This window comes from Pleurodeles waltl, chromosome 11 (assembly GCF_031143425.1).
Source record: "Pleurodeles waltl isolate 20211129_DDA chromosome 11, aPleWal1.hap1.20221129, whole genome shotgun sequence".
In the NCBI taxonomy this organism is placed as follows: Eukaryota; Metazoa; Chordata; class Amphibia; order Caudata; family Salamandridae; genus Pleurodeles; species Pleurodeles waltl.
Genome location: NC_090450.1, coordinates 583,443,556 through 583,465,508, shown reverse-complemented (window position 1 = coordinate 583,465,508; position 21,953 = coordinate 583,443,556). Strand labels below are relative to the sequence as shown.

Below are 21,953 nucleotides of genomic sequence, written 5' to 3'. Positions count from 1 at the left end.
GCAAAATGAATAAAATACCGAAAATATTATTGTCAACATTCACAAAGGGGAAGGGGTCCCATGGGGACCCCTTCCCTTTTGCGAATGAGTTACCACCAGTGTGACACTGGTGGTAACTGCGAGTTGCTTTGCGACCGCATTCGCGGTCACAAAGCAATTCTGAATTGCGATGCGAGTCGCAAATAGGAAGGGAACACCCCTTCCTATTTGCGAGTCGCATTCACAAATTATGAGTCGGTACCGACTCGCAATTTGTGGATATGCATCGCGTGAGGCCGTTTGCATGGTGCAAACTGCGATTTTCGCAGTTTGCGACATGCAAACGGCTTGCTACATCTGGCCCTTAATCCTTGCTAGACCAGTCACAGTTAACACTCCGTTCAAGAACCTTCATTAAGAAAGAACAGGTTTAAGTCCTGCATTATAAAATCTATTTTAGGAGAGCTATATGGTCACTGAGAAGCAGTGCTGCAAAAGCAAAGTTTGTGCCAAAAACGATGCACTCTGCATTGTTGAAGATGTGGCAGGATTTCAGCTGGTCATATAATTTGATTCGACAGGATGCATTAAACCTGATCCAGGTGTATTTACAGCAAAAAGATTTCTGTTTCTCAAATGAGAAGTAACTGTTGGTCTTAAATTACTAATGGAGTTTAAACAAGCTGTTAAAATGCCGGTGTTGAAGGCAGGTGCATTTTAGGAGAAACCATTTGACTTCTGCCTTTTCACACATTGCACATGTGCTGCACTATGCAACACAAATCTAATATGTGAAAAATGTTAAAGTGTGTCTAAATATTTTGCACTGGAGAGGTATTCTTCCAGTACAAAACCTATAGTATACATCATGCGTACACCTTTGCACAACAGTGCAAAGGTTTCTGTGTTGTTCTAGGCAGCCTGTTTGTGCACCTGCACAGGGGAATAAAGAAGCAGCAGGCATATTTAGTAAATATGGCTCTGCTCTGCACCGCTCTCTGCTCCTAGTGCAACCCAATGCAACAAATTTGGTTGCTGCGCTATGTTGCACTTTTTTTTCAATAAATGTGCCCCTTGATCTCTTTTGACAGCCTTAACCACACCTGAGTTAACACACTTTGTATCTTGTTTCATAGTGATTTTAAGATATTGACTGTTTACAACACTAAACATTCGTACATCCTACATTTGATAAAGATGCTCAGCCTTTTGGGTGTTCATTGCTTCAGTGATTGTAAAAACACTGACAGTCATCATATTTTAGACAAGTTATCATATAAAGGCATCGCACCTCCTAGGATGTAACAGTGTAATAAATGGCAAGGGGTACCATTTGAGATCTCGAAGATTGACTAGAATGTAGCAGTTAGAAACAGGTATGAGACATACACAGTCCCATGAAATGAAGAGCATAAAAGAAGGACAGACAAGGTCCATACAGTAGATTCTTTGATGATATACCCTTAAGAGCTCTTGAGATCTCAAAAGTCCAAAAGATACCATTTGAAAGTCAGTTCATGCTGTCTGTCGATATCAATGTGCATCAGTAGACATTTCATTACTCTTGTCTCTGACCTTATGTCTTCATTTCTTACAGACAACTGGTAGTGAGAAGCACAGAATGAGCTTTCCTGAAACTGTAGATGAAATGATGGATGTTTCAGAAGATGAAGGTAAGAACTAAAGGAGCAAGAACTTCAAAACTCAGTAAATTAAATTTAAGAAATTGGCCAACCAAGGCAAGAAATTATGGTAGCATTTGAGAGGAAAATACATTGTTATGTTTTTCACAAGCACCACATCTGTAAAACGTAGTTCACTAAAGCTCTGACTTGGGAGGTTTGTGTCTGCACCTCTGAAATGCAATATCTCACATCCACTGACCTAGATGTGTGGATTTCACACCATAGACATCCAGGGTCTCAATATAAGGCCTAAGACGTCTGGCATCACGCTGTCTAAATTTGGGATCTCTGATCTCAAACCTGTATTACATCACATTGTCTGAGAATGTGATCTCTAATATGTGAAATATCAATGTTTGAGTCTACGACCTATTACATGGGGTCCTCTAATCTACATGACATGAGATGGTTGCAGTGTCGCAATCTTAAACCCATGTTCCATATTTCTGACTAATTCTAGGATGCATATATCATTTGAAAGGTTATACACAACATTTAGGCAAATGTAGCAAAAGTAATGGTGACATACAGTGATGTGACAGTAGAGGTGGAGTAGTGAAAATCGCAAAGAATAGTATATGCAATTTAAAACAATAAGATATACAAGTGAACCTACAGTTCACCACACTGTGTGTGCGATCTCTCTTTCTCTCTCTCTCTCTCTCTCTCTCTCTCTCTATATATATATATATATATATATATATATATATATAAAATATGTATATATATATATATATATATATATATATATATATATATATATATATATATATATATACATATTTTATATATATATATATATATATATATATATATATATTGAGTTAAGACAATCCAGAGAATTCAGTCCATTTTTTTTTTTTAATTCACTAACGTTTCAACCTCCAAAGTTCAGAATCGGACAATGTCATTATTAGGACAGAATTTTTAAACACTTTCAAGAAACTGTCATCATTTTGGTCTAATACAGAAAGGGCTTTCAAAAGCCCTGATATCCCTAATACTGTGTGTGTATTATTCTCAGCACAGTGCCACCTGCACTATCACTTCATTATTTGCCACAATTACTTTTGAATAAATGTTGGGTAAAGCTATTCAAATGGTATATGCTCTACAGAATTATCCAGAAATCAAAAAACTATATTATGCAGTCATAGTGTCAAGTTATCCAGGCCGTGCTGTCATTTTCATTTTCTATCAATCGAATGCTGCATAGGTGACAATCAACACACTGTTACTATTTATTTTGTTACTGGGGTCCCTGTAGGATATTGGGTTGCCCATTTATTGCAACATGGATCTTCCACCTGTAGTATCTAACATGGAGAAGAGATCTGTCACCTTTTAGCTCTGACATTCAATGGTGATGCTGCTGGGTTCTTTGACTTTTGATCTTCAACATAAAAATATGGTTACACTAATTGGATCTCTGTGCTCTGGCAGGAGGTAGTGTCAGCATTTGTATCTCCGATTCATATGACATAGTTTGAGGATCTCCAATCTGTGACCTTAGAGGTGTCCAAATCTCTGACCGTGGACCTCTGTGGTGAGATGCTCAGTGAGATCTAACTAAGTTTGCTCCTTATTTCTGTATCTCTGAGATCACATGGTTTCTGAAGAGCTCCAAGATCAATTGGGTTATCTCTGGGTTGCAGGATTACCTCTAGAGTCCTTTCGGGTTTTGAGTAGGCCAGTGAAGAGTTGAGTAAAACATCTTCAGTGAATATTAGTGATTACGTGGGAGTATTGTTTAAGCCTAATAGTTGTTTTGCCATGGCCCAATAAAGATTCCATTCTTGCTGTGTGGTGGGCACCACTGTGTCAGTTTGGCTCAATGTGACACATCTTCCCAGCTGTGGTGAGTATCTCAATCACCAAACTCCTCATAGAACAGCACGTGTTGTTCACTCACAAAAGGTGAAGCTAAGACGTGGTTCTCCTCTATTACCAAGGAACACTGCAGTTTTTAACTAAGCGAAGGAGCACTAGCCACAGTTTCAAATGCTGTGGCAAACCAAGGGCAATTTTCCACCAGTAAACAGGTACTACCCTTGAAAGCCCTTCTAAGTTTGAAATCATAAAGTCCGTAACAAAATGGGTCTTCTTACAGTGGTAGCAGCATAATTCAATTTCTTATTGTTTGCACATAGAACACTGTTTGCCTGCACTGCCCAGAATGTTAAACCTGACTTTGCTTGTTTTCCAGGCACAGTTCATGTCCCTCTCACTGGTAGGAACTCCAAATTTGCTTCTTTGACTGTAGTGTAATTTCCTAACTCTATGTGCTCTGCTAGGCAGCCCAGCTCTACTAACCCATTGTCCATGACCTGCCATTGCTTCCCTGTAGGCGCTGCTGTCCCAGCATAGTGCAAAGGGCAGCAGCACTGTGGGGTCATGCTACCATGTAGTTTCTGAAGATCTTTTTTTGTCTGTTTGCCTGTTTGTTTGTTCGTTCGTCCTTGTGCCCTTGTGTCTTTGTCACTGTTTAACTTTGAATTGCATGATCAGTTCTCCTATTGATCTTGGTAATCAAGGAACAATAGATCTGGGAACATTATAGGAAATTGCAGCAGGTCTTGAATTACAAAAATCCCCTCCTGGGGATTTACCCCCTCAGAATATCTGGGAAGCTGGGCTCTCTTACTGTTTTGGGAACCAGAACCCCCTTACTACATCTGGGCTCTCTAGTTGCTCTTGAGGATCCTATACTACTCTCTTGGTGCTGCTGGGAACCTATGTCTTCTGATTGTTCCTGGGAATCTGAGCCTTTTTGCTGCTACTGGTAACTTGGGCTCCCTTCAGTGCTCTCAGAGATGCCATCCTCGACTTAAGGATCCAAGCGTCTGAGGTCTTGGACCACATAACTGTTGCAGCTTGAAAGGACCTGAGTGCATTACCACTTCTGGGTACCTAGGCACCCTTACTGCTCAAGGGATTACCAAGACTTCGGCTCTGATATTACAGGCTTTGTGCTCCATAGATGCTTATGGGGAACCTTGGTCCCTTCCATTCTTCAAGGGTTTGATCCTTCATATGGTGTGTTCTTAGGGAATACAAAGAAGAAATAAGTGACTAACCATGAGAAAAAAACAGCACAGCTATACACTGGCAACTGTAGATCAGGAACAAAGGTAATCAGAGAGCGGATCACCACAGACATTCACATAGCAGCAGGACTTGGGTACGAACATGGCTACCAGAAGTTGGTAGTCACACAGATGCTAGACGTATTCGATTGTAATAACAGAGCAGACCCAGAAAGTCAGATGATGTGCTGGCAATCAAAAAGCAGGCAGACAGATAACACAGAGGTACCAGACACACAACATTATAGACTAGCTTGAAACAGGCAGTCACATAGCAGCCAGAAAGAATCACATAGTTGTTATGTACTTGCAATCACAATGCAGCCAGGCACCGTCAGACATGGAACAGCGAGACATAGCCTGCCAGACAAAGCCAAAGATGATGTTTATCAAACAAGCTCTGTCCTATGATGAGCGAGAGGGTAAGTGACAGCACAGAACTGTATTCAGCACTTCTCAAGAGGTTCTGTTCCACTTCACTGTGACACATAATAAAAAGGTAGCATTGGTTGGTCACGGAAATGCAAGCTGTGATAGGGGTGGCTGCCTATGACTGACTATTGGCACTTATCTCCCCCAAATGTGGGTCCTGTTATAGCTTCCTCTTCCACATCATGTAACTAGGTGGTGAAAGGTTATTAGCCTCCTTCCCTAGCATCAGAGAGTTTAGATTGTAGGTCAAAAGGTAAATTTCCCACCAAAAGATCTCAACTGGCTGCAACTTGTGCCAGGTTATATTAAGTGTATTTACTGTGCAATATTTCACTGTAGAATAATGCAGACTCCTGTATAGCAAGGAGAATTGCAGATTTGGGAAGGCAGGTCCCTTTGTTTGATAGTGTTTGGCATAGAAGGGTGTAGTTTGCTGCCAGTGTGGAACAATTTCATAGACGAGCTGTGGGGGCAGGTGGGTGACTGCAGGTGTACTCTAGCCACCAGGCTCCTGCACTGGACCCACCTTGGTTCTCTGTGTACCAGACCTCATCCCTTGGTTGGGTGGGAACTATGGGAGATGGCGTCTGCTCCTTTGTGAATGCGCCGGTCCTTCTGTCCTTCTCTTCTCTCATTCGTCCCTTTCTCGGTTTCAGGGGAGGATTTAATGGGCCCTCGACATGAGCATCAGGATTCCATGGACCAGGACGAAGAGAAGGAGATTCTGGAGTTTATGCCTAAGCTGGACCAAGCGTAAGAAATGCTGGGGCATAGTGGTCCTCAGTGCTGTGTCTTGTAGAGCCATTCTATATCTGCCACATACCAGTCCCATCACCATGAGACCTAGGGTTTCATTGGTTGTGTGCTAGAGCCATCCTTGCCAGCTACGCTCCAGGCTGACCTCCCTCAGGCCTGAAGCCCCATTGATTGTGTGGTACACCTGTCTCAGGCATGTGTTTGGCCAGCCACTTTGGAGCCATGAAAATCAATGCCTTTCAGACACTGCAAATCCAGCTTAACATATGTTTGTCCATCCATCCCAAGCCCATCTGTGATCAAGGGCTGCCAGTGAGAGAAATCACAGTTGAACATACAGCAGTGCTTCTATCCCAAGATCTAGCTCTTTATATGCTATCTGCTAGGACATCCAATCACCTTTCACCCACTGCCAAGCATTACAAGACCAGGGCCATGAGGGACAATTTGCTAGATATACCCTGCCCAACATACCCCAGTCACCTAAGCCCAAAATGCAGAGATTATTTTCTGTCTGCTGTTTGATATATAGTGGGTCAACAATATTGAGTCGGTCTGCTTCAGCATACCCCTGATATGCATATGCTAGTCCTACCCTTTTGGGCCTCCCTGGAACTACAGACTATAATTTAGAGCCATCCCTTTAAACACTAAAGGCTCCAAGAGCTGTTACAGAGAATCCCAATGGTAGGAATAGTAGGACTGCCTAGACATGGTTCAGTCTTACTATTTCAAGAGCAGAGCTGCCAGGAGCTGTCTGATAGATCCATCCTTTGCCTGTCCACACATCCAACGCAGAGGAGTGCCATTGGTTCTCTGGTAAAGCTCACTTTATTGGCTATGTCTTAGCTGACTATTGCATGACTTAGGGGCATGTCTGACAGAGTCAACCTTGTTACCCATGTGTCCGTTCAACAGCCAAGGAACAGGGGATTAGGTGTCCATTTGATCAAATTATTCTCCATGGCCATTCTGACAGAGCCCACATGCTTATTTATCTGTTGCAAGACTTGTGTTTCCCAGTTCTGTAAGACAGAACCGATGGTGTTAATCATGTGCAGGTTCCACTATCTCTAATTCTCCCTCCCACCCTAGATAATTTTTCATTGAGTTAGCCTTATCAGCCCAGAATCTGGAAACCATAACGCTTGGGACTTTGGAATCTTTAAGGTCCGTACCCCCCCAAAGCTCCTAATGCTGTAGGTTCTTAAAGGTATTTAACATGACTTGGGTAAATCCTTGGTTCTGTGTGAGTGGGCTGAGCTCCAAACCTTAGATTTGGGTGGTATTTTGGTTGTGGAGATAAGAGTGGCCCAAGAGCAAATGTAGTGCTTGTGAAATAGTGTGAAGGTTCTTCACCATAAGGTATAAAACATATACAGAGCTCCTGAACTATACAAGTGCAGTTCACAAAGTGTCAGGGTTTATATTACCACAGTGAGCCTGAACTTTATTAAATGAGACTCCAATGAGATATAGAAGATATCTTATTTTTGGATCTACATAGTGTCCTATTTTAAAAGCCTGCCATATATTAGTCCAGTTCTTTCACACTCACTGTTGGTCCAGTTGTATCTTGTGCAGCACTAGTCTGCTGCCTTGCCATCCTCTGTACTGGATCAATACTGTCTTCGGTGGTGTTGGTTTGGTTCTGCCTTTTTTGCTGCTGGTCTGATTTTGTCTGTGTGGTGTTGTCTGGGTCTTTCGGTTGTAGTGCTCAACTAGATCTGCCTGGCGTAGAGCTGTCCTGGATTTAGCTTGTCTGTTACTGTTATAGTTTTGTTTTGTGTGGTGCTGGCCTTGTTTTGTCTTTTGTGATACTGGTCTGTTATGCGGTGTTTAATTGGTTATCTTGTGTTTGATGCTTGTCTGCTTCAAGGTGTAATTTGGAGTTAATACAGTTATGTTATTTGAAGTAGCTCCACTTATGTTGTGACTGATTTGCAAGTTTGAGTGTTTGTTGCTGATCCACCTTTTGGTCTTGTCTGTTGCTAAGCCATATCAGATTTGTTTTGTTGAGAATGACTTCTTGGTCCTGTGTGGTGCTGATCTGCTTTGTAGTATTGTTTGCTGTCAATCCATTTCTCAGACTTGTGTGGTGTTGATTCACTCAATGATGTTGTTGGGTGCCAAGCACTTCCAGATTGTGTTTGATGTTTCTTCACTTCCCATTCTTAGTTGGTACTGTTACACTTCAGAATCTTATTTGCTGCAGACCCATTTCTTTGTTCTATTTGGTGCTGATCCACTTTCAGAACTTGTTTGGTTCTGATCCACTTCCTGGTTTTGTTATTCCTGTTTGCTGCTTTCTCACTTCCTGGTTTTGTTTATTGCTGAACCACCTCTTGTTCTTGTTTCATGCCAATCCAATCCTGCATTGTGTTTAGTGTTGATACCCGACCGGGTCTTTTTTTGTAAAGTTCACTCTTTGGTTTTGATTGTCTCTTGATTTGTCAGCAGGGTGGATTCACCAGCCATTCCTAGAATCCCTTGTGTAACTCCAGAGACTGTTGTTATCAAGCCAGGAGAGCAGGACCAGGTAAAAACGTATGCCTTTATCATACCCCCATCATGTTATCACACTCACAATTGTCTTTATTCCACTGTGTGAGTATTAAAGTCAGGTTCAGTAAGTAGTAGGGTTAAAGTAGGTGAAGTAATTGCAAGATCAAGACTCCCACCGACAAATGGGACAATGTTTGATGCCTCAGAAACACTTTCTTTCCTTTTGGTAGTAGGTCAAGTTATCTCTTCTAGAAGTGTAAGGGCAACAATCAAATGAACATTACAATGAAGTAATAGTAAGCAATGCCCAGAAAAAAGTGCAGGCATACTAAATGTAAATATTGGAAAAGAATACTAACTTTTCCAGACAATACAGGCACATTAAACATAGAAAATATACACCTATGTGACGATCTACTTCCACTGAAATATTTGCCTCTGTGCCCTCATCTATGCTGTTGATGTAGCATAGTGGCTGAGTTACTGTCCTCAGAACCTGCAGACCTGGACTCTGATTAGTCAAATAAACTGTGTAGTTCTGGGCAAATTATTTTATCTCCCTATGCCCCATGACAATTACTGTTCCAACTGTGGACCATCTTGAGAAGAAATGTAATCCATAGCAGACTGGATTTACCCGAAACACTTTCCTAATTACACACCATATCTACTTTCTTAACTAGGTCTCAATTCATTACTCCCTGCTGATAACACCCCACATTTTGTACAAATTTTCATTATCACACTGCCAGGCACTTCTTAATCTTTTTCAATAACTTCCACTTTTGTATATCATATCATACTTTATTGTATATTTACCTCACAGTAAGTTGTCTGTGAGGTACGTTTATCAGAATTGATTGATGCATTTTTTTGCCAGCTTTCCAAAGAGTTTGACGAAGATTCGCTGATTCCCAGCAGTCCAGCTACAGAGACATCAGACAACATCAGCCCTGTGGCCAGTCCCATACATACAGGGTAAGTGATTTTGCACACAGGCTTATATAGATATTCTGAACCCCATAGATCCAAATTGCTTTATCTGATAGGCAATTTGATATCAATCATCACATACGCACACGCTTCAGTCCCATACGTAGAGCGACATTTCTGAGTAAGGCACTCACTCAACATCAGGCACAACCTTTGACTGTCTCACAGTACATACATAGTTCTTACAGGTGCTCTCACGGTATCACACAAAGGTACATAAAAGCACACTCAGCCTCAGAAATACAGAGGAAATGCTAACAAAAGGCAGTTTTATAATATCACACACAGTACCATATATACAAATATTACAGATACTCACCGACCTTATACAGACACTCTCACACTGCAACACAGACATGTATTTGTATTATGTTATTGATATTGTGTTGAAACCCATGTATAGCCAAGCCTTAGAGTAATTCTATTGTCTGATACATATGGTGTGGTGATCCTGTGCTATCATTTCCTTTGTAGATACTCCCTGCTTAAAGATGCATCATTTGGGGCATGCTGTGAGATTTGATTTCTCCAAAAAGTGTGTGGGAAAGGATTTCATACTATTTGTAATGATTTAGCAAAACTTATCACCTGTGGAAAGTCACCCAAAGTGACACAAACTAGTGCAAAATGTTGATTTGTTTACTTTCTAGAGCAAAACTTTATTTGCACTGGAAAGTTGCCTAAGAGTAGCTCAAAATAGCACTATGTGCTGCTTTGCTTTACCTTTCATAAAGGGGGTGTCCCATTGGTGGTACATAGGTGTTTCCACGTACAACTCATGGTTTGTGATGCTAAGCCTCAACTAATCAACTAATAACATTTGTACACAAGGTTCTGCACCAAAAAATAGGCCTCGTAGAGGGAGGTGCGAAGTTGAAGAAAAGTTATTTTTAACTCTACACTTTTCAAACTTTGTATGTGTGCTACTGTACAGTACACATACCAAGTAGGAAGTTTAAAAGTATGTCTGAGCGTAGTATTGTGTACTGAAAAGTACCTTTCTAGTACAAACCTACGCTAGTACAGCACCTTTGTACTTTGGAGAAAAGGTGTGTTTGTGGCGCAAGGCAGCATCATTTTGTGGCACTGCTTGAGAAGACAGTAGCAGTGTCATATTTTGGTAGATATGGTGGTGTCCTTTTCTCTCCCTCAAGCAATGCAGTGCAGTAACATCGGTTGCTGTGCTGCATTGCACAAACTTTTAGTAAACGTGTCCTTTGTGTCTAGCTACTGAGAATTTTCCTTATTCTGTTGTTTCCTTTTTACATGGCGGGCCTATAACTTTGTGAGAAGCCACATGAAGGCTCTGTTAAGAATGAATAGTTTGATACTTCTGGCATATCAGTTGGTGCTTACACTGTACTTTTAATGATCCTGTTGACGTGTTTGGCGAGTGTCGGGAGTTTTGTGTAGCGGTCTAATGAATGTTTATGATATAAAATATTTGAGAATTTTCCTTTCTCTTTGTCAGGTTTTTGGTGAGTTTCATGGTTGATGCCCGAGGTGGTTCTATGCGTGGTAGTCGCCATAATGGACTGCGTGTAATTATCCCACCACGAACATGTGCTGCACCCACTCGCATTACGTGCCGTCTGGTGAAACCTCAGAAGTTAACCACTCCACCACCACTGGCAGAGGAAGAGGGACTGGCAAGTAGGATTATTGCACTAGGCCCAGCTGGAGCTCAGTTCCTCAGGTAGGTAAGGCAAAGATGGCCAAGCTAGAACAGATGGATTGGTAATGCTGGTGTGGAATACACTACTGGTATTAGTGGGATCACACTTTTGTGGCTTGTAGTGATGTCTGCATTGGTGATGCTAGCTTGGGGTCTTCTCTCATGACCTTATTTGTGCTCCATCATTCTAAGTCTCTTTTTGCCGTATTGCTCTCCCACGTTCCCTCATCAACTCCTACTTCTGAATTCCCTTAGTCTTCTTTCACTCTTTTATCTGCATGTAACCTTCCTTTGTCAACATACTTTCTTATTTCTATGTTTACTTATTCTTAACATATCCAGGATACTCCGAATACTCATATCATCATGTTAACAAACCTAATTTTTGATTTTTGATTGATGCTATTGATCACCTGCACCTGTGTTTGGAATGCATTATTAACGTTCAAACAACTGGGATTCTGAAAGAGGCTGAAAGTCTATTTCAACCAATCACATCTACCTAGAACATATGCTCTACCAGTCCTAGATGGAAAATATGCTCTACGTGTCATATACTAAAATTCTGCACCTTGAAGTCACTAAGGGAACAAAACACACACTGTCTGGCTACAATATTTGCTCTTACCCAAGTGAATAATTGTAATGTTGCTCATATGATTTCATTTCTGTAGGACTAATAGACTTAGGCCCATATTTATACTTTTTTAACGCCTCATTTGCGCCGCTTTTAGACGCAAAAACGGTGCAAACTTACAAAATACAATTGTATTTTGCAAGTTTGCGCTGCTTTTGCATCAAAAAATGACGCAAATGTGGCCCTAAAAAAGTATAAATATGGGCCTTGGACTTATGACTTGTGGTTATATCGTCAATGTTTTGAAAGAACCCACAAAAAAACAACAAAAAATGTTTTGGTGTATTTTCTGTTCAAAAATCTATGGATTATTTGTGTGCTTTCATTATTATTTTATCATTCTGCTGCATTATTGACCTTATCATCAATTTCTCTTATCTGCATTTTTACACAGCAGTTTCTCTTGTGGTCATTATCCTCATATTATCTACTGAAAGTATTCCCCTGTGACCTCATTTCACTCGAGACTAATTGCATTGCGAGATTAATGTCCTGTTCCTCTATTGTTATATTTTTATCATACTCCCTTTAACCCCTACGCTGCCAGGCCTTTTCCCCCTCAGGTGGCAGGCCTTTTTTTTGGGCTATTTGGACCAGTTCACGCTTAGGCCCTCATAACTTTTTGTCCACAGAAGCTACCCACTCCAAATCTGCATCATTTTTTCCAACATTCTAGGGATTCTAGAGATTGAGGGTTTCCCTGAAGGAGACCAAGAAATTAGACAAAATACAGCAAAAATGTAGTTTTTTTAAAAAGGAAATGGGAAAAAAAGGGTTGCAGAAGAAGGCTTGTGTTTTTTCCCCTAAAAAATGGCATCAACAAAGGGGTTGTGGTGCTAAAATCACCAGCTTCCCAGCCTTCAGGAACAGCAGACTTGAATCAGAAAACCCAATTTTTCAGCACAATTTTGGCATTTTACTGGGACATACCCAGTTTTTACTATTTTTTGTGCTTTCAGCCTCCTTCCAGTTAATGACAGAAATGGGTTTGAAACCAATGCTGGCTCCCAGAAAGCTAAACATTTCTGAATTCAGCAAGGGGTCATTTGTGTAGATCCTACAAGGTTTTCCTACACTGAGGTGAAAAAAATAGCATTTTTTCCCAATGTTTTAGTCTGTAACTTTTTCCTGCAATGTCAGATTTTTTAAAGCAGTATACCGTTATGTCTGCTGGACTCTTCTGGTTGCGGGGATATATAGTGCTTGCAGGTTCATCAAGAACCTAGGTACCCAGAGCCAATAAATGAGCTGCACCTTGCAATGGGTTTTCATACTATACCGGGTATACAGCAGTTCATTTGCGGAAATATAAAGTGTGAACAATAGGTATCAAGAAAACCTTTGTATTTCAAAAATGGGCACAAGATAAGGTGTTGAGAAGCAGTGGTTATTTGCACATCTCTGAATTCCAGGGTGCCCATACTAGCATGTGAAATACAGGGCATTTCTCAAATAGACGTCTTTTTTACACACTGCCTTACATTTGGAAGGGAAAAATGTAGAGAAAGACAAGGGGCAATAACACTTGTTTTGCTATTCTGTGTTCCCCCAAGTCCCCCAATAAAAATGGTACCTCACTTGCGTGGGTAGCCCTAATGCTAGTGACAGGAAAAGGAACATGGACACATCACATTTTTACATTGAAATCTGACGTGTTTATTCCAAAGTGGCTAGCTGTAGATTTTGGCCTCTAGCTCTGCCGGCACCTAAGGAAACTTACCAAACCTGCAAATTTTTTAAAACTAGACACCTAGTGGAATCCATGATGGGGTGACTTGTGGGGCTCTCACCAGGTTCTGTTACCCAAAATCCTTTGGAAACCTCAAAATTTGGCCCAAAAAAACCCTTTTTCCTCACATTTCGGTGACAGAAAGTTCTGGAATCTGAGAGGAGCCATGAATTTCCTTCCCCCAGCGTTCCCCCAAGTCTCCCAATAGAAATGTGGGTAGTGTGGGTAGGCCTAGCGCCTGTGACATGAAATGCCACAAAACACAACATGGACACATCACATTTTCCCAAAGAAAACAGACCTGTTTTTTTGCAAAGTGCCTAGCTGTGGATTTTGGCCTCTGGCTCAGCCGGCACCTAGGGAAAGCTACCAACCCTGGGCATTTTTTAAAACCAGACACCTAAGGGAAACCAAGATTTTGTGTCTTGTGGGGCTCTCACCAGGTTCTGTTACCCAAAATCCTTTGCAAATCTCAAAATTTGGCTAAAAAAACACTTTTTCCTCACATTTTGGAGACAGAAAGTTCTGGAATCTGAGAGGAGCCAAAAATGGTACCTCACTTGTGTGGGTAGGCCTAGTGCCCGCGAAACGAAATGTCCCAAAACACTATGTGGACACATCAAAATGATCAAATACTAAACTACCTGTTTTTGCGGGAAGGGGACCTGCGTTTTTGGTCCTGGGCTCAGCAGCCATATTGGGAAACCTACCAAACCCAAAAATGTCTGAAAACTAGACACCCAAGGGAATCCAGGGAGGTGTGACTTGTGTGGATTCCCCCAATGTTTTCTTACCCAGAATCCTCAACAAACCTCAAATTTAGCTAAAATATCACTTTTTTCCCACATTTCTCTATGGGATCACCACATTGGGACACATTTCCTACCACCCAACGTTCCCCACAGTCTCCTGGTAAAAATGATACCTCCCTTGTGTAGGTGGGCCAAGTGCCTGCAACAGGAAAGAACCAAAAACATATCGAAATTGAGGTGGAACCAAAGCGGGTCCAAAAGGGCAGTTTGCAAAAAAACATTTTTAGGCTGACAAGTGGGGCCGAATTTTGATCAGTATAGACGAGACAATGCTGGGTGGTAGGATTTTGTGGATTCCCGCAGATTCTGGAAGGTTCCATCACAAAAATGTGGGAAAAATGTGTGATTGCCAGCAAAGTTGGAGGTTTGCAGGGCATTGTGGGTAAGAAAATGGTGCGGGTGCATGTAAAGCACATCACTCTAGAATCACCCCGATAGGTCTTGTGGATTTTTTTACATTGCAGCGTCCCAAAGTCCAAAAAGTGCAGCCCTCACCATTCTAAGTGGGATGATTTTGAGAGTTAGCCAAGCTCTCACAGCCCAAATGTAAAACCAAAACCCAAAATAATCAAATGTCCTTTTGCTTGCCGTGGGATAAGATGGTTTAGTGTGCGGGGGAGAGCTGAAAGACTGTTACCCCCTTTAGTTGGGGTGAGGGCATAACCAGGCCCATACAGGGAGTGCAGAATTATTAGGCAAGTTGTATTTTTGAGGATTATTGTTATTATTGAACAACAACCATGTTCTCAATGAACCCAAAAAACTCATTAATATCAAAGCTGAATATTTTTGGAAGTAGTTTTTAGTTTGTTTTTAGTTTTAGCTATGTTAGGGGGATATCTGTGTGTGCAGGTGAGTATTACTGTGCATAATTATTAGGCAACTTAACAAAAAACAAATATATACCCATTTCAATTATTTATTATTACCAGTGAAACCAATATAACATCTCAACATTCACAAATATACATTTCTGACATTCAAAAACAAAACAAAAACAAATCAGTGACCAATATAGCCACCTTTCTTTTCAAGGACACTCAAAAGCCTGCCATCCATGGATTCTGTTAGTGTTTTGATCTGTTCACCATCAACATTGCATGCAGCAGCAACCACAGCCTCCCAGACACTGTTCAGAGAGGTGTACTGTTTTCCCTCCTTGTAAATCTCACATTTGATGATGGACCACAGGTTCTCAATGGGGTTGAGATCAGGTGAACAAGGAGGCCATGTCATTAGATTTCCTTCTTTTATACCCTTTCTTGCCAGCCACGCTGTGGGGTACTTGGACGCGTGTGATGGAGCATTGCCCTGCATGAAAATCATGTTTTTCTTGAAGGATGCAGACTTCTTCCTGTACCACTGCTTGAAGAAGGTGTCTTCCAGGAACTGGCAGTAGGACTGGGAGTTGAGCTTGACTCCATCCTCAACCCGAAAAGGCCCCACAAGCTCATCTTTGATGATACCAGCCCAAACCAGTACTCCACCTCCACCTTGCTGGCGTCTGAGTCGGACTGGAGCTCTCTGCCCTTTACCAATCCAGCCACGGGCCCATCCATCTGGCCCATCAAGACTCACTCTCATTTCATCAGTCCATAAAACCTTAGAAAAATCAGTCTTGAGATATTTCTTGACCCAGTCTTGACGTTTCAGCTTGTGTGTCTTGTTCAGTGGTGGTCGTCTTTCAGCCTTTCTTACCTTGGCCATGTCTCTGAGTATTGCACACCTTGTGCTTTTGGGCACTCCAGTGATGTTGCAGCTCTGAAATATGGCCAAACTGGTGGCAAGTGGCATCGTGGCAGCTGCACGCTTGACTTTTCTCAGTTCATGGGCAGTTATTTTGCGCCTTGGTTTTTCCACACGCTTCTTGCGACCCTGTTGACTATTTTGAATGAAACGCTTGATTGTTCGATGATCACGCTTCAGAAGCTTTGCAATTTTAACAGTGCTGCATCCCTCTGCAAGATATCTCACTATTTTTGACTTTTCTGAGCCTGTCAAGTCCTTCTTTTGACCCATTTTGCCAAAGGAAAGGAAGTTGCCTAATAATTATGCACACCTGATATAGGGTGTTGATGTCATTAGACCACACCCCTTCTCATTACAGAGATGCACATCACCTAATATGCTTAATTGGTAGTAGGCTTTCGAGCCTATACAGCTTGGAGTAAGACAACATGCATAAAGAGGATGATGTGGTCAAAATACTCATTTGCCTAATAATTCTGCACTCCTGTACTGGTTGGTAGCCACCACCCAACTATTTTTTATTTTTTATTTCCTGGCATCTAGCAGACTTTCTGCCCCCCCCCCCCACCCCTGGGTGTGGATTGGGGGTAATTGCCCCAGCTGTCCCCTGGTGAGCAGAACAACTTTGGCCCCATTTACATGGGGTGGGGATATGGCCATACCCCCACCCTCTTATTTTGAAAAAAAAATCTTCCCTGGTGTCTGGTGGGCTTTCTGTCCCCCTTGGGGGCAGATGGGCCTTCCAAAAAATAGGCTGCTCTGCCCCCATGGGGGGGGGCAGAAAAGGCCTAAGAATATTTTGCCCCCTGGGGAGCGGCCCCCTAAAAAAAAAAAATCCCTGGTGTCTAGTGGGCATTTCTGCTGCCCGATCGCATCGCTTGCAGAGACATGAAAGGAAAGGCCTTTCCTGCCTCTGCCTGCCCCCTCCTCCCGAGCGGAAGAGAAATTCTAAGCATTTCTCTTCTGCATGTCGCTGGAAGAGGTGACCTCATCAGAAGTCACTTGGGGGGAGATCGGGGGTCAGGGGTGGAAGAAGAAGCAATTCCCCTTCCATCCCTGACAGAGGATGTGGGGCGGGTGCAGGACAAGCTGGTCTCGTCCTCGGCACATGAGCACCATGGCCGAGGGCGAGACCAGCTCATCCAAGGCACCCAAGGGGTTAATAGCATTTTCCTCTGTGGCTGTGTTCACTTATCCACAGAGTTCCATATTGCAATTTTCGTAACCACAATATTCGCTTGTTGCCATATTCCCTTATTACTATGTTACCTTTTCATATACTCTTCTCGTTACATTTTCATGCCGTAATTTTGTCATGTGTATATATATATATATATATATATATATATATATATATGTTCGATGGCATGTGTAGCTGCAGATACACATGCTGTGCACTGTTCCTGCCATCTAGTTTGGGCTCAAGAGTGTTACAAGTTGTTTTTCTTCGAAGAAGTCTTTTCGAGTCACGGGACCGAGTGACTCCTCCCTTTCGGCTCCATTGCGCATGGGCATTGACTCCATCTTAGATTGTTTTCTTTCCGCCATCGGGTTCGGACGTGTTCCTCTTCGCTCTGTTATTCGAATCGGAAAAATACTATAAATCCTCGAAAAGCGTCGGTATTGTTTGCGATCGGGAAACATCTTCCATCGACACCGACGAGACACAGCTTTGGTGGCCCTTGAGGGCTTCCGCGCCCAGCCGAGGCCTGGTCGGCCCGACTACAGACGTCGTCGAAGCCTAATGGACCGGACCCCTTTCTGTTTCTGCCCGAAGTGCCACGCTAAGTATCCCTATTCAGACCAGCATCGGGTCTTTAATCTGTGCCTGTCACCGGAGCACAGTGAAGATACTTGCAAGGCCTGCAAGTCCTTTCGATCAAAGAAGACATTGAGGGATCGGAGGGATCGGAGGGTGAGGCGGATGCAGATGGCATCGAAAACTTCTGGACATCTCGACGTTGAAGAGGAGATGGCTATCTCCATCCAGGGATCGGACGACTCAGACGGACACCGACCACCTACAGTAGGCCAACAAGTGAGTACGCCTGCCCCGACCCAACCCCACAGTCAGCCTAAGAAATATAAGGCCACGGGGGCGCCACTGCCTGAAGGCCATGGCTCGACCCATAAAAAACAAAGCGGTGACCAAGCAACACCTTTGGCACCGAAAAAGGCCAAAATCGTGCCAAAGTCTTCGGACTCGAGCCGATACCCCGGCGTCGAAAACCCTCGACACCGACTTGTCGAGTCGACTAAGCCCAGAAAGAGCCTTTCGGAGCCGAGGCCTTCCATCAGCATGGGCATTTCGGAGCCGAAAAAGACCTCGTACACAGAAGAACATGGGCTCTCCAAGCAGCTAAAAGAGAGGCACAGATTTGAGGAGGAGCTTCAAATTGAAGAGTTTGATCAGACGCAGGCACGGATACAGATCCATAAGGATACTGGGAAGATCCAAACTGCCCCTCCTCTCAAATTCAAGAGAAAACTGTCTTTCCAGGAACAATCAGAGACTGATCAGCCAAGAGCTAAAGTGGCCAGGGAAAAATCGCCAACTCACCATTTTTCACCAGAACTTTCTCCCCCACATTCGCCACAAAGGACCAGGGTCACCTATTGCCACGCCCACTGCACAGTCACCCACATACACTGTGCAGTCGCAAGATGATGTAGACCCCTGGGACCTCTACGATCCCACTGTCTCGGACAATAGCCCTGAGTGCTACCCTTCAAAACCGTCACCACCTGAGGATAGCACCTCATACACCCAAGTCTTGGCCAGGGCTGCTGCATTCCATAATGTTAGCATGCATTCAGAGCCATTGGAGGACGACTTCCTCTTTAATACCCTGGCCTCCACGCATGCCTCGTACCAAAGCCTTCCTATGCTCCCAGGCATGCTTAAACATGCTCAGCAAGTTTTTCAAGAGCCTGTGAAGGGGAGTGCCATCACACCGCAGGTGGAGAAGAAGTACAAGCCACCCCCGTCGGACCCAGTGTTCATCACACAACAGCTGCCCCCGGACTCTGTAGTGGTTGGTGCTGCAAGGAAAAGATCCAACTCACAATCATCAAGAGATGCACCACCTCCAGAAAAAGAGAGTCAGAAATTTGACGCAGCAGGAAAGAGAGTGGCGTCACAGGCTGCCAACCAGTGGCATATTGCAAATTCTCAAGCCCTCCTTGCACTTTATGACCGAGCTCATTGGGACGAGAAGAGTGATATCATCCAGCATCTCCTCAAGGAATATCAAAAACGGGCTCAACAGGTGGTAGAGGAAGGGCAGGCAATATCGAACAATCAAATTCGTTCGGCATTGGATTCTGCAGACACTGCCGCAAGAACAGTGAACACGGCAGTCACAATTAGATGGTACGCTTGGCTAAGGTCCTCAAGGTTCAAACCTGAGATACAGCAGGCAGTACTGAACATGCCATTTAATTAGCAACAACTGTTTGGGCCACAAGTGGACACAGCCATCGAAAAGAGGAAGAAAAGCACTGACACGGCCAAAGCCATGGGCACGCTCTACTCGTCCCAATATAGAGGGACATTCAGGAAACCGCAATATAGGGGAGGTTTCAGACAACAGCCTTCAGAGGCTTCCATCTCTCAAGCAAAACCCACCTACCAATCCAAATATCAGAGAGGGGGCTTTCGCGGGTCCTTCAGGGGACAATTCCCAAGGTCAGGGGAAAGTTTCAGCCCACTAAGCAGGCCACTAATAACAAACAGTGACTTGCCTGTCACCCTTCCACAACACACATCACCAGTAGGGGGAAGACTAACATTTTACCACAAACATTGGTCAAACATAACCACGGACACAATGGTCTTACCAATTATCCATCATGGTTACTGTATAGAATTCACACATTTTCCTCCAGATATTCCCCCAAGAGCGCACAAACTGTCGGCGCAACATCTAAACATGTTACAAATAGAAGTGCAAGCACTATTAACAAAACAAGCCATAGAACTAGTACCTCACCAACAAAAGGGAACAGGGGTTTATTCCCTATATTTCCTTATTCCCAAAAAGGACAAAACACTAAGACCAATTTTAGACCTCAGGACTCTAAATCTATTCATCAAATCAGAACACTTCCACATGGTCACACTACAAGATGTAGTCCCCTTACTAAAACACGGAGAATACATGTCAACACTGGATCTAAAAGATGCGTATTTCCATATACCCATCCATCCGTCTCACAGAAAATACCTCAGATTTGTCATACAGGGGAAACATTACCAATGCAAGGTATTGCCCTTCGGGATAACAACAGCACCCAGAGTATTTACAAAATGCCTTGCTGTAGTAGCGGCCCATATAAGGAGACATCACATGGACGTATTCCCATATCTCGACGATTGGCTAATAAAAGGCAACACTTAACAACTGTGTCAAATCACACACAGTATGTAATAGATACCCTACACAGACTAGGGTTCTCTATAAATTACCAAAAATCTCACTTACAACCATCCCAACTACAACAATACTTGGGAGCAACACTCAACACTCAAAGAGCGATTGGCCCTCCAAGCCCACAAAGAGTACAATCATTCCAAACCATGGTATCAAACATACAACCAAATCAGCACTACACAGTCAGATTTGTCATGAAACTCCTAGGCATGATAGCATCATGCATTGCAATTGTCCCAAACACACGGCTACACATGCGGCCCTTACCGCAGTGCCTTGCAAAACAATAGACGCAGGCATAGGGTCAACTCCAAGATCTAGTGTTGATAGACTGCCAAACACACTATTCGCTTCAATGGTGGAACCCTGTCAATTTAAACAAAGGGCGGCCTTTTCAAGACCCTGTGCCTCACGCCATTCTCACAACAGATGCATCAATGATTGGGTGGGGAGCACACCTCAACAATTACAATATACAAGGGCAATGGGACAGTCAACAAAGACAACTACACATAAATCACTTAGAACTGCTAGCAGTCTTCCTAGCACTAAAAGCATTTCAACCTCTTCTAGTTCACAAACACATTCTTGTCAAAACAGACAATATGACAACAATGAACTACCTAAACAAACAGGGGGAACACACTCATCACAACTATGCCTCCTAGCACGAAAGATTTGGCATTGGGCAAATCACAACAACATTCGCCTAATAGCGCAATATATTCCAGGCATTCACAATCAATTAGTGGACAATCTCAGTCGAGATCACCAGCAAACTCACAAGTGGAAAATACATCCCCAGATACTACAAGAATACTTTCACCAGTGGGGGACACCAGACATAGATGTGTTTGCAACAAAACAAAACGCAAGATGCCAAAACTTCGCGTCCAGGTACCCACACCCTCAGTCCAAGGGCAATGCTCTATGGATCAATTGGTCAGTGATATTTGCTTACGCTTTTCCCCCTCTCCCACTCATTCCTTTCCTAGTCAACAAACTGAGTCAAAACAAACTCAAACTAATACTCATAGCACCAACGTGGGCACGCCAACCGTGGTACACCACACTGTTGGACCTCTCGGTAGTACCTCACATCAAACTCCCAAACAGACCAGATCTGTTAACACAACACAAACAACAGATCAGACACCCCAATCCAGCAACGCTCAACCTAGCAATCTGGCTCCTGAAATCTTAGAGTTTGGCTATCTAAATCTTCCAAATGAGTGTATGGAAGTCATTAAACAAGCAAGAAAACCTACCACAAGGCATTGCTATGCTAATAAATGGAAAAGGTTTGTTTTCTACTGCCAAGCAATCGAAATCACACCGTTAGATGCCTCCATTCAAAACATTGTGGGTTATTTACTACACCTACAAAAAGCAAATCTCGCTTTTTCTTCCATCAAAATTCATCTCACTGCAATCTCTGCTTACTTGCAGATTAAACACACAAAATCACTATTTAGAATACCT

The 21,953-nt window shown here is 43.0% G+C and overlaps 1 protein-coding gene across 5 annotated transcripts in view; it reads left to right on the top strand.

Annotated features, from left to right (window-relative positions):
* ANK1 (ankyrin 1) overlaps positions 1-21,953 on the top strand; it is an 869,955-nt gene that overhangs the window by 323,109 nt on the left and 524,893 nt on the right. For 4 of the 5 annotated variants that reach the window (XM_069214086.1, XM_069214083.1, XM_069214084.1 and 1 more), the window contains 6 exons: positions 1,577-1,652; positions 3,871-3,894; positions 5,839-5,935; positions 8,396-8,477; positions 9,324-9,421; positions 10,908-11,132. In XM_069214086.1, the coding sequence (XP_069070187.1) occupies positions 1,577-1,652; positions 3,871-3,894; positions 5,839-5,935; positions 8,396-8,477; positions 9,324-9,421; positions 10,908-11,132 (602 nt within the window). The remainder of the gene's footprint in view (positions 1-1,576; positions 1,653-3,870; positions 3,895-5,838; positions 5,936-8,395; positions 8,478-9,323; positions 9,422-10,907; positions 11,133-21,953) is intronic. The other variant, XM_069214082.1, reaches the window with a different exon arrangement.